The 12619-nt window shown below is 34.6% G+C and overlaps 1 protein-coding gene across 14 annotated transcripts in view; it reads right to left on the bottom strand.

Moving 5' to 3' along the window:
* Positions 1-12619, bottom strand: part of MYO3A (myosin IIIA) — a 285436-nt gene that overhangs the window by 255059 nt on the left and 17758 nt on the right. For 11 of the 14 annotated variants that reach the window (XR_612315.3, XM_003821407.4, XM_008974866.3 and 8 more), the window contains exons 3-4: positions 12283-12467; positions 9552-9686 (exon numbers count right to left, since the gene is read on the bottom strand). The exons of the other annotated variants lie outside the window; for them this stretch is intronic. Coding sequence is in view for 10 of the 11 variants with exons in the window: in XM_003821407.4 (XP_003821455.1) it covers positions 9552-9686; positions 12283-12450 (303 nt within the window). In the remaining variant the exon portion in view is untranslated. The remainder of the gene's footprint in view (positions 1-9551; positions 9687-12282; positions 12468-12619) is intronic. 14 annotated transcript variants of the gene reach the window in all.

The raw sequence follows: 12619 nt of genomic DNA, 5'->3' as shown, positions 1-12619 counted from the left end.
CAAAAAGTTAAAAATCAGGGGACAAAGCTAAGCTAAGGTGAGTTTTTATTAGTTTTATTTTTGCTTGTTTGTTTGTATATGCAAAGTGTGATATGTTCATCTTAATTCCTATGAAATATATTAATGTACCAAATTCTGGATTCCAATAAAATACTAATAAAATATTAATAAAAACTGGGACTACCACCTAATAGACATTTTCTAATGTGTGCTTTTGTAGTGTGTAAAATTTTCACATTCCTTTTCCAATGTGTAAACTAGAAGTATTTTAAAGGTATTATTGTTGTATAATATAATTGGCTCTTTTAGGTATACAGTTTGATGTATTTTAGTAATCATATACAATCATGTAACAACTAAATCAAAATATAGAACACTTACTTCACCCTAAAATGCTTTAAAAATCTAGGGGGAACACTATAGCACACTAGTAATGTAATCAACAATAAATCTATGATAACAGAGAAAATAACTTACCAGAAGAAATATTTTAATGTGTACAATAAAAATCTATTAATTTATTAAATAGCAAGACATCACTGGTCACCTCATATTTTCTTACCTCTGAAGTAACACTATAAACGTGCATGCCTATTCAAAGACGATGCTTTTTCCGGCACTGAAGTACAATTAGGAAAGAAAGATATATAAGAGTTATATATATTATGTATATATTTCCTAAGTTAGAAGAGTATAAAGAAGTACATTTAGGCCATGTTTCTATCCTGCCCTTTAAATAAACAAAAAATGAAACAACTCTAGGTAACTGGCTGTCTGTTCTACTGCAAGTACACCAAATAATAGCCTTTTACATGAGAGCTGGGAATGGTGGTTCCAGCCTTAAGAACATGAAAGGAATCACACTGTGAGTCTGCTACTCCACTGCAATTGTGAACTGCCAAAGGGAAGAAGGAACAATTCTGTGCCATCTAAGTAACTCAGCAGCCCAGTTTCTCACTCCTGCCCTGTTTCTCCTGACCCCTCACAAATATACAAGTCCGCAAAGGCTTTATATTCCCCTTCTGTGTACATGTTATCCTCCAGGGCAGTAGCATTAAAGGGTTAATAGCTGAACAAACAGAAAGCTCACATTCATTCTAACTTATCTTCTTTCTATCATTCCATGCTTCCTTTCCTCAAGGCAGGCCTGATATTACTAACTAGATGTAAGTATAAAAACAGAACAACCAATAATGCATGACACATGAAAGTAGTATTTATGTCTATAAAAACCACTCTGATGACCGAAAATGTGCATTTGAGAGGCTTTATGACTATTTACTGAATTTTTGTGCTTTGAAATACCACCTGTAATTGGCAGTCTTTAGTCTCCTGAAAAGGATATAATTTCAAAGAGAAAAATTGCTATAATTGGGGAGCAATGAGAAAAAGCAATGTCACTATTATGAATGAACAAATCAGGACCAATTCAAATGAATAATAGAATGTAGTCTGTAGCACCACTGTGAAAGGAGCAATTATAGCTAAGATTGGATTATGAGGGAAAGGGTCTTTTAACAGAAAGATGTCCTAACTCTGAATTTTGGATTCATTATGGCTGAAGGCACACTAAGCAAACAGCTCCTGAGAGAGAAGCCCAGATTTCCTTACCTACTTAAAATGTGGTTGTTCATCCAACCAAGAAGGGGAAAATTACAATTAAATCTCAGTTCTCCCCTTTGTGTCCATCAATAGCAAATGCCTTATATGAGACTGATTTAACTCAATTTTGATGCTGTTTTAGGGTCTCCCGGTTCAGGTAGGAAGCATTTGAAGAATCCTACCCGAGTCCTCATCTTCCCAGCTCCCCTCCACCCTTGATACTGATCCCCAACAGTAGATATCAGGGGTAAAAGGCAGTGCAAAGTCAAAAGAAGTATTTACATCTCACTAAACAAGTCAGTCAAGAGATGTGATAGCAACAGGCAGAAAGGAATATACATAAGGTATTTCAAAATGAGGCATAGGTAGAAACAAACAGAAAACATTGGTTCTCCCTTTATGTCTACATCATTAGGAAAACCTAAAATATTGAATGACAACAAAACTCCCCATAGATGTTCTATAAAAAACTAAATTAGTTTCCACAGCATAAAACTTCATTCAAGTGTATAACTGGAATTTCAGAGGGCCAGCAACTACTGCCCTTTTACTAAACCTAGGTACCATTTAGATTCTCAAAATAAACATGCAGAGAATTAAGATGAAAATAACTCCTAAACAGAGTCCTTGTATATCATTCATGCTCAAAAACTTATAAAATAACAAAATGAGGGTAAAATAAAGAATAGAGAAAAATCATATCAGAAAGCAAAAGAAATAATTTTAAAATTGTAACTAGAAAAAACAGACTGCCCAGCAAGATCTGGCACATCATTATTCTTAGGATTTCAACTCTGGATTGAAATATAAGTAAAGTGATTTTTCGTTGTGAAAAGCATCTCACAGGAGTTTCTCTAGGCTAGTATGGCCATCCACACACACCAGGCTTAGAATGAGGACAGTAACTCATTGCTCTGATACATCCCCTCCAGTACTCACCTTCTGTATGTAGATTCACATTAAAAGCCTAGCACTGTTAACATGATTCTCTGGGTAACATTACAGCCACTGCCCCTCTTTTGGTACCCTCATGCAAAATAATTTAAATGGACTTTATTACAATGAAAGGTATAATTAGCAGTCATGTTGTACTACAAAGCATTGATGCCACAAGCCAATTTTCTGAAAGTGCCTCTAAAGCAGCACCTGCACCATTCGTGTTTATAAATCAGGTAATTGTACATCTAGCCACTTATGTGTATATGTGATTAGTCTAATTTACATATGCAAATCAATTATCTTATATACAGTTTGCCAACTTCTTGCTTTCCTTAGCCTTTTTTTTCCCTCCACTTTGTAAATTCAAGTAGATCAGATTTTGGAAATACCATTTTATTAAACTAAATTTATTCTTTTTTTCCAAAGTCATTTAGAGATATTTCCAATATCTCCATCTGATAATAAATTATAAGGACAAAATTCAAATAAATTGTAGCGACTCTACTGATTCATTATATCTGGATGTTGCTTTACTTATAAGATATTCCCAAAACATTTTAATCAATCCAACTCATTTTAATCAATCTGCTCTCTCAAAAAACATTTAACTAATATCAGGAGTTTCCAACTGTCTCCTAATTCCAGGTGAGAAATGCCAAGATATTAGAATAGGGATTTAATAGGCATAATAACAATGAATGATCTCATTCAATATTTTTAAGCCCTGGGAAAAGATTTACACCTTATTTTGTTGACCATTTAGGCCAATATTAGACAGAATACCTGAATCTCCACTTAAATGCACATCTGCCAATGATTCTATACATGGAAGAAAAATTAAAAATTCATTATCGAAAATGTTTTGAAGGATATAAACAAAAATTATATTCAAGATTACATCAAGGATTATGTACAGCAGTACTTCTCAAATATGCAAACACAAACAAGAATTAAACTCTAAAATTATCCATTAATGTAAGGCAAAATGGTTTAGGTTCATAATTTATATTCTATTATTTGGTAACTAAGTTTAGATGAGTAAAAGTTTAGCTTTGCTTTTATATGTGATTTTGCTAAAAATACAAACCTATCTTAAACTAGAGAAATAAAAAATGCAGTTGCCCCTTAAACAACAAGGGTTTGAACTCTGTGGGTCCACTTACATGTTAATTTTCTTCCACCTGTGCCAACCCTGAGACAGCAAGACCATCCTCTAATTTTCTTCCACCTGTGCCACTCCTGAGACAGCAAGATCATCCTCTCCTTTTCTTCCTCCTCCTCAGACTATTCAATGTGAAGATGATGAGGACAAAGACCTTTATGATGATCCACTTCCACTTAATGAACAGTAAAAATATTTGCTCTTCCTCATGATTTTCTTACTAACATTTTCTTTTCTATAGCTTATTTTATTGTAAGAATACAGCATATAATACATATGACATAAAAATATGCATTAATTGACTGTTTATGTGATCAGTAAGGCTTCTGGTCAACAGTAGACTATTAGTAGTTAAGTTTTAGGGGAGTCAAAATTTACACTTCGATTTTTCAGTGCATGGGAGATTGTCATCCCTAACAATTAAAAGTTAGGGTCAACTGTAATATTGAAATCATAGATAAATTATCTATTTTTAAAGAACATACATGGCTATTTAATTTTGTAAAATAATATACAGCATCAGATGATGAAAGATTTTTGAAAATACTATTATACATTTTGAAAGGCTCCAGAGCATAAAGTTGGCAAATGAAATATATAAATTTATTTCCTCTTACTCATGAATCTCCATTAAAACACTAGTAAAGGAATAAAAAATTATAACCACAAAGAAAAAGAGGACAGAAAAAAGGAGAGCACTGAGCAAAAAAATTCAATAAATTTTGCAATATGGAAAGCAGATAAGCAAGCAGTAACTGATTTAGCAGTGCAGAGGAAGCCACAAACTAAGATCCTTTGTGTGGTTCTTTTGCGGTCACCTGAACAGATTAACCCAGATAGTGCTAGGGAATAGTAGAGGTGGAGAAGCAGTTGAGGGGAGCAGGGCAAAAAGCAAGGGGTCATTTGGAAGTCTTTAATCAAAAGACTCGAAACCCTCTTATCACATATGCAAAATATCAACATTCAGAAGCCTGCCTGAGCAGTACACACACAGACACATACACACACACACACGCACACACACACCCAGGTTAAGAGACTGGAAATTTTGTTCCCTGCTGACACTGAACTGGAGGGATTCAAGATCTGGTGACATCAGCAAAATGGGTAATCTGGGAGAGGCACAAATTACTACATGATGAGCCAAACAGAGAAAGAAACTTGAAAAGAGGAGGCCAAGGGATCCAGGAACCAGTGGTTCCATCAAGGTGGGCAGCAGAGAGATATCAAAGAGGTCAGACACATGGCAGGTCTCCAAACAAGACTGGGCAGATGAAGCGCTCCAAAAGTGTAATGAACAATATTGCCAAAATTAAGAACATGGATTACTAAATGAGGCAGTGTAGAAGCTCAGCCATACTTCTAGGTATAGCAATCACAACAAATCAAAAGTGTGGACTGCTCAGGAGAAGGTGGCACCACTAAACTGGATCTATGTTTTTATTGCTTTATCTCATCAACCCTTTGAAACTATGTTTTTTATTACTCAAGTGAATGTATTTACTTTGAAAAACATAACAATGATTAAAACTATCTGAAGTTACATTAAGTAAGAATATAGGATAATTTCATAAGTAATGTTGTCAACAAATTTAAACATACAAAAAACATACACTCCTATTCAACATAGTATTGGAAGTCCTAGCCAGAGTAATCAGGCAAGAGAAAGAAATAAAGGGCATCCAAATAGGAAGACAGGAAGGCAAACAATCCCTGTTTGCAGACGACATGATTCTATATCTAGAAAATTCCATGGTCTTGGCCCCAAAACTCCTTAAGCTGATAAACAACTTCAGCAAGATCTCAAGATACAAAATCTACGTACAAAAATCACTAGCATTCCTATACACCAAAAACAGTCAAACTGAGAGCCAGATAAAAAACAATCCCACTTAAAATTGCCACAAAATGAATAAAATACCTAGGAATACAGCTAATCAGGGAGGTGAAAGCCAGATAAAAACAATCCCATTTAAAATTGCCACAAAATGAATAAAATACCTAGGAATACAGCTAACCAGGGAGGTGAAAGATTTCCACAATGAAAACTGCAAAACATTGCTCAAAGAAATCATATGACAAACAAATGGAAAAACATTCCACGCTCATGGATAGGAAGAATCAATGTCATTTAAATGGCCATACTTCCCCAAAGCAATTTATAGATTCAATGCTATTCTTATCAAACTACCAATGACATTCTTCACAGAACTAGAAAAAAACTATTTTAAAATTCATGTGGAACCAAAAAGGAACCTGAATAGCCAAGGCAATCCTAAGCAAAAAAACAAAGCTGGAGGCATTACACTGCGCAACTTCAAACTATACTACAGGGCTACAGTAAACAAAACAGCATGGTACTGTTTCAAAAACAGATACGTGGACCAATGGAACAGAACAGAGAGCCCAGAAATAAGTCTACACACTTAAAACTATCTGAACTTTGACAAAGCTGACAAAAACAACCAATGGGGAAAGGATTCCCTATTCAATAAATGGTGCTGGGATAACTGGCTAACCATATGCAGAAGATTGAAACTGAACCCCTTCCTTACACTATATACAAATATCAACTCAAGATGGGTTAAAGACTTAACTGTAAAACCCAAAACTATAAAAACCTTGGAAGACAATCTAGGCAATACCATCCATTCTGGACATAGGAACCAGCAAAGATTTCATGATGAAGACTCCAAAAGCAATACCAACAAAAGCAAAACTTGACCAATGAAATCTTATTAAACTAAAGAGCTTCTGTATAGCAAAAGAAACCATCAACAGAGTAAAGAGACAGCCTACAGAATAGGAGAAAATGTTTACAAACGATGCATCTGACAAAGGTCTAATATCCAGCATCTGTAAGGAACTTATATTTAGAAGGAAAAAACAAACGACCCCATTAAAAGTGGGCAAAGAAAATGAACAGATACTTTTCAAAAGAAGATATACATGTAGCCAATAGCATATGAAAAAAGCTCAACATCACTGATCATTAGAGATATGAAAATCAAAACACAATGAGATACCATCTCACACCAGTCAGAATAGCTATTTTTAAAAAGTCAAAAAATAACAGATATTGGTGAGGTTTCAGAGAAAAGAGAATGCTTATATGCTGCTGGTGAGATTGTAAATTAGTTTAGCCATTGTGGAAAACAGTGTGATGATTCCTCAAAGAACTAAAAACAGAACTACCATGAAACCCAGCTATCTATTGCATTACTGGGTATATACCCAAAGGAATAGAAATTGTTCTACCACAAAGACACAGACACATGTATGTTCATTGCAACACTATTCACAATAGCAAAAACATGAAATCAACCTACATGCCTGTATTAGTCCATTTTCACACTGCTGATAAAGACATACCCGAGACTGGACAATTTACAAAAGAAAGGTTTAAAGGACTTATGGTTCCACACGGCTGGGGAGGCCTCACAATCATGGTGGAAGGCAATGGGGAGCAAGTCACATCTTACATGGATGTCAGCAGGCAAGGAGAGAGCTTATGCAGGGAAATTTTCCCCTTATAAAACCATCAGATCTCATGAGACTTATTCACTATCATGAGAATATCATAGGAAAGACCTGCCCCCACGATTCAGTTACTTCCCACTGGGTCCCTTCCACAACACATGGGAATTCAAGATGAGGTTTGGGTGGGGACACAGCCAAACCTTATCAATGCACATCAATGGCAGACTGAATAAAGAAAATGTGGTACATATACATTGTGAAATACTATGCAGCCATAAAAAAGACTGAGATCATGTCCTTTGCAGGAACATGATTGGAGCCAGAGGCTATTATCCTTAGCAAACTAATGCAGGAAGAGAAAATCAAATGTCACATGTTCTCACCTATAAGTGGAGCTAAATTATGAGAACACATGGACACATAGAGAGGGACAACAGATACCTGATGGTAGAGGGTGGGAAGATGGTGAGGATCAGGAAAAATAACTAATGGGAACTAGGCTTAACACCTTGGTGATGAAATAATCTGTACAACAAACCCCTGTGACACAAGTTTACCTATATAACAAACCTGCAAATGTACTCCTGTACTTAAAATTTTTTAAAAGGAAAAAAAAAGAAAAAAACATACAAAAATGAAGCAAATATGTTAAATATTAAGAATTTTTTTATAGGATCAAATATTTTCTACAATGATCATCTATTATTTGTAGAATCATTTAAAAACCATAATGGAGACCAGGCACAGTGTCTCACAACTGTAATCCCAGCACTTTAGGAGGTCGAGATAGGTGGATCACTTGAGATCAGGAGTTTGAGACCAGCCTGGCCAACACAGTGAAACACTGTCTCTACTAAAAATACAAAAAAAAAAAAAAAAAATTTAGCTGGGCATGGTGGCATGTGACTGTAATCCCAGCTACTTGTGAGGCTGAGGCTCGAGAATCACTTGAACTCAGGAGGCTGTTGCAGTGAGTTGAGATTGTGCCACTGCACTCCAGCCTGGGCAACAAAGCAAGACTCCATTTCAAAAAAAAAAAAACCATAATAGAAAAATATGAATATAAAGTCTTAATATAATTTATATATGATTATTGTGCCTATTACACTTTGGCTGTGTCCCCTCCAAAATTCATGTGTTGAAACTTAATGGTGAAAGTGATATTGTTAAGAGGTGGGACCTTTAAGAGGTAATTAGGCCATGAAAGCATCTTCCTCATGAATGCGGTTTTAAGATCCTTATTAAAAAGAGGCTCCACATAATGTTGGGCTCTCTTGCCTTCTGCCTTCTGCCATGTGAGAACACAGCGTTTCTTCTCTCCAGAGCATGTAGCAACAAGGTGTCATCTTGGAAGTGAACAGGCCTCACCAGACAAGTGAACCTGCTGGTTCCTGGATCTTGGACTTCCAGCCTCCAAAACTGTGAGGAATAAGTTTCTATTCTGTATGAATTACCTAGTGTGTGGATTTTTGTTATAGCAGCACAAACAGACTAAGACAATGCCACTTCAGGAAAAGCAATGAAACATTCAAAAAGAAATAAAATACTCAAACGCTAATAAAACAATGATGAACACAATAAATATATGCTGTTATAGCTGTCAAATAAAGGTATCTACTGTCTCTGAATTTGATAAAAGCAATTTAAAAAATTCTAATAGATTTTATTAGAAATAATGTTTACCACACTTGAATAATGTTCAATGAAAATCAGAAAAATGGAATTATTCTGAGACTGACAGTCACCTTAGTGCAGGAGCTGCTAGTACTCCTGCCTTAGAGAGGATTGCTTAAGTGTAAGAAAAACTACTCTCAGGATTGGAAAGGGCAGACACTACAGCTTTCCTTTAGCAACTTACTCAGTATCAACACCATTTTAAGTAAGTTTTCTTCCCTGTAAATATAAATATCTGGTTCTGTAGCTCAAGTCATTAGCATTCAATAAAGACAGAAAAAGAAAATCATAGCTCACTATTTTTGTCTAATGGAGCCTCAACTTAACATTAATTTTTTCTTATATCCTAGCACCTGGCACAGAGGCATATCACATGTTAATGAAACAAAATACAGATGAATAAATAAATATAATGAAATCCCTTTTAATTTTTCTGTGGGAAAAATAATCTCAGTTTATTTGGTCTTTTATTGTGGAGTCATTTCCTTTTAATATTTACTAGTCTTTGTGGCTTTCCTTCAATTTTTTGATGTTTCTTAAGATGGCAAGGCCAAAACTAGGCACAACTTTCATGGCTGGTCAGGAACTTATCAGAATTGTTTTTATGATATCAATGTTACATAAATAGTATAACAAGTCATTTCAGAACCACACTCTAAGTTTCCACCCATACAAATGATGCTGACACACTTACCTCAAGAACCAACCACAGCTTGTCTCCATTTACTTTATCCTTCTTAAAGTATATCCCATAGAATCTGACCACATTAGGGTGGTCAGAAAGTGCTTTTAAGATGTTATATTCTGCTTCAATCTCTTCATCAATATCCTAGTTTCAAAAAGTCATAAGAATAGAACTGTGAGAAAACCATGAGTAATGTCAAAGAAACAGATTATAGAATACCAAATACAGAATTTCATTATGTCAAGGTCATAATAGTTTTTACTGTGCTTAGTGTTATGTATTGTAATTTCTCATTACATAATTTAAGGGGAGAGATTGTGATTTTCATGCTAATCAAGTGAATCTCAAGTTATATTAATTTCATCAAATTTTAAAATGGATAAATAAAATGTTATTTTTATTTGCAATTATAAGTAAACATCTATGGAGAGCTACTCCAGATGATTTTGCTTTTTTGTATTATTAACTTTGTTACAAGGGCAAAGCCATTGACCTGAAATAATAAATTTTAGGACTGGAAATCTGGTTCATTTTGTTTCTTTGGAAAATAGGATATTTAGAAGCTATCCAAAAATCAGTCATACAAACAATAAATTCCCACTTTTCCAAAAAACTCAAATAGAGTTAAGTTATAAAAGATTGCACAAAACCTTTAGTGATCTAAAGGTCCATTCACCAAAAGAAGAACAGGTTGCTATCTTATCAATCAGAATGAAAGACAGCCACTTAGACATATTTCTAGAAAATCGCATATATATGAAACAATTCATAGAGCAACAAATAAGAGAAAGCCTTATTAATACTGCTTTTACAGTGACATTTAATGCCTATGTTGTTTTATTATAGGATCATCGAATCATAGAGGTAGAAATTTAAATCTGAGCTCTAATTTTAAAGGCATAAAGTTAAGCCCTGAGAAGTTGAAGTCAGAGCTGGTTACTGTAAAATCCAGATATAGACTCCGAGCCTGCTACCTTCTCATCTTACTCATTCAACTCCTCTCTTGAAAAGAAAATGACTGATTAAAAATATGTAAGAGTAAGACTCCTTTAATTTAAAATAAGCAAATCTTTGCAAGATGTTTGGATGCATTTAAATTTATTTAAGATTATAATCTCTTGGTTATAAATCTTTTTTATTTGACTTGTGACATGATGAAGAGTAAATAAATAATTCTTAGAAAAATGTATATGTACTGTGACAAGAATGAAAGCAAAAGGATAAATTAAGCTTAATAGTCATGAAATCAATATTTCATTAAATTGTACTAAATAGGGGGGACTTATAAGGTTTGTAGGTATACCATATGTGAGTAAATTATGAAAGAATAGTCGTTACATGGATTATAAGCCATTTGTTCTCCATTAAGAAGGAAGAGAAAGAGATACACTATGGGGCCAGACAATGGGATTGGGCTGAATTTCTTTCTCTTGCTGCCACACACCTGAATCCCTAATGCAAAGGCTACAGGAAAGAGAGGTATAGTCACTTTGGCAGAACTTAACTTGTACCTCTGTTCCTTCAGTTTAAATGCTTAGAAGTTTCCAAGAGAATGTGAAGACATTCAGCAACAGTTAAGCCTGGGCATACTGAGTCTCATTTTTTTTCCTCCAGTGTATTTATTTAATTTATTGCTTTAAAATAAACCTCCCCTACCTTTCTCCTCTGCTCAAAATAATATGGAAGAGTGTAGTTATAATGGGTTTAGCAGAAATAAACTATCAAAAAATAAAAATAAAAAAAGAAACAGCAACCCTAAGACGAACAAATGGAGACTCAGAGACCTTTTGCAGCATCTCACAGTTAGTAGATGAGTGTAACAAGGACCTAGCACTCTGATGTCCTCTCTATACACATTACATCATTTTCATCATGCCATGCTCCCATCATGTGTGCAAGAGTCTGTTAATTGGAGCAGTTGCTTTCAATAGATGTTTGGGGAGCATCTGATTACTGAGCTCATTCTGGCTGTCCCATGTGCTATGGGAGAGAAAGGTGTCTCCCAGCAACCTGAAGATATTCTGAAACTGCCAGCTCTCATTACCAGAAGATAGAATCTCAGTAGTCTCATGCTCTTAACAACAGAGAAAAGGTTTGGCAGTTTCGCTTATCACAACTGCTACTTAAAAAAAAAAAAAAAAAGCAAATGGGGCCCCCATTGTGGCCTCCTGTAAGCAGAGACTAGCAGAGCTGAACATGAAATTTAATTCTTCACAATAAGGAACTTTGCCCTGATTATAAATCTACACCATGTCTGCTTTGGAAACATTTAAGCAAACCTGAAAATTAATTTTCTTTCTCTGAAATAAATTTAATTTTAAAAAGTCTTCTTTAGTTTGGCCTAAGAGAAATACCTCCTGAAGCCTAAATAAACACAGGACGAAAAGAAGATATGGTTAAGATGCCATTTCAGGATTACTTCTAGACCCCTGAGTTTGTATCTTTACAATTTTTCATGTCTAAAATAACATTCAGTCAACTTCAATAATATTGTCGGTTGAGAGCTGCATTTTTGCGTGCTTATGCATTTATTCATCAAGTACTTATTGTGCCTTATTACATATACTAAGCACAGAAATTTGGAAAAGCAAATAAGTAGACTTCTCTTTTACATTTATCTTCAAATTGTAACCTGTTTTAGACTGCTATTGTGATGAATAAATCAAGATAAAATACAGTCTTTTTAAGTGTTTCATACAGATAAAAATAAAGCTAATTAGAAGGAAAAAATATGACTTACGTGAATTGGATCAAGAATTTTGACTGCTGCTTTTTGGCCATTTTTCTTATTTAATACTTTAAAAACTTTCCCATAAGTTCCTTTGCCAATTGTCTCAGTGATTTCCCATGTATCAGAAGGATCAGGAAAGTTATCAAAGATGATTGTTTTTCCAATTAATGGAAACATCTCAAAGGTTTAAATACCTGGAGATAAGAAGTACAGTTTCATCTACATTTGATTGAGGATATCAAATGGCACACACAAACCCATGGGAAATTAGCGAATATTTTCACTGATATGATAGAAAATATTCAACAGCAACCAAACATATTTCAGAGTCACAGGAAATTTGAAT

Source organism: Pan paniscus, chromosome 8, assembly GCF_029289425.2.
Source record: "Pan paniscus chromosome 8, NHGRI_mPanPan1-v2.0_pri, whole genome shotgun sequence".
Lineage (NCBI taxonomy): Eukaryota > Metazoa > Chordata > Mammalia > Primates > Hominidae > Pan > Pan paniscus.
Note: the sequence above shows the minus strand (reverse complement) of the source record. Positions and strands in the feature narration are given on the sequence as shown.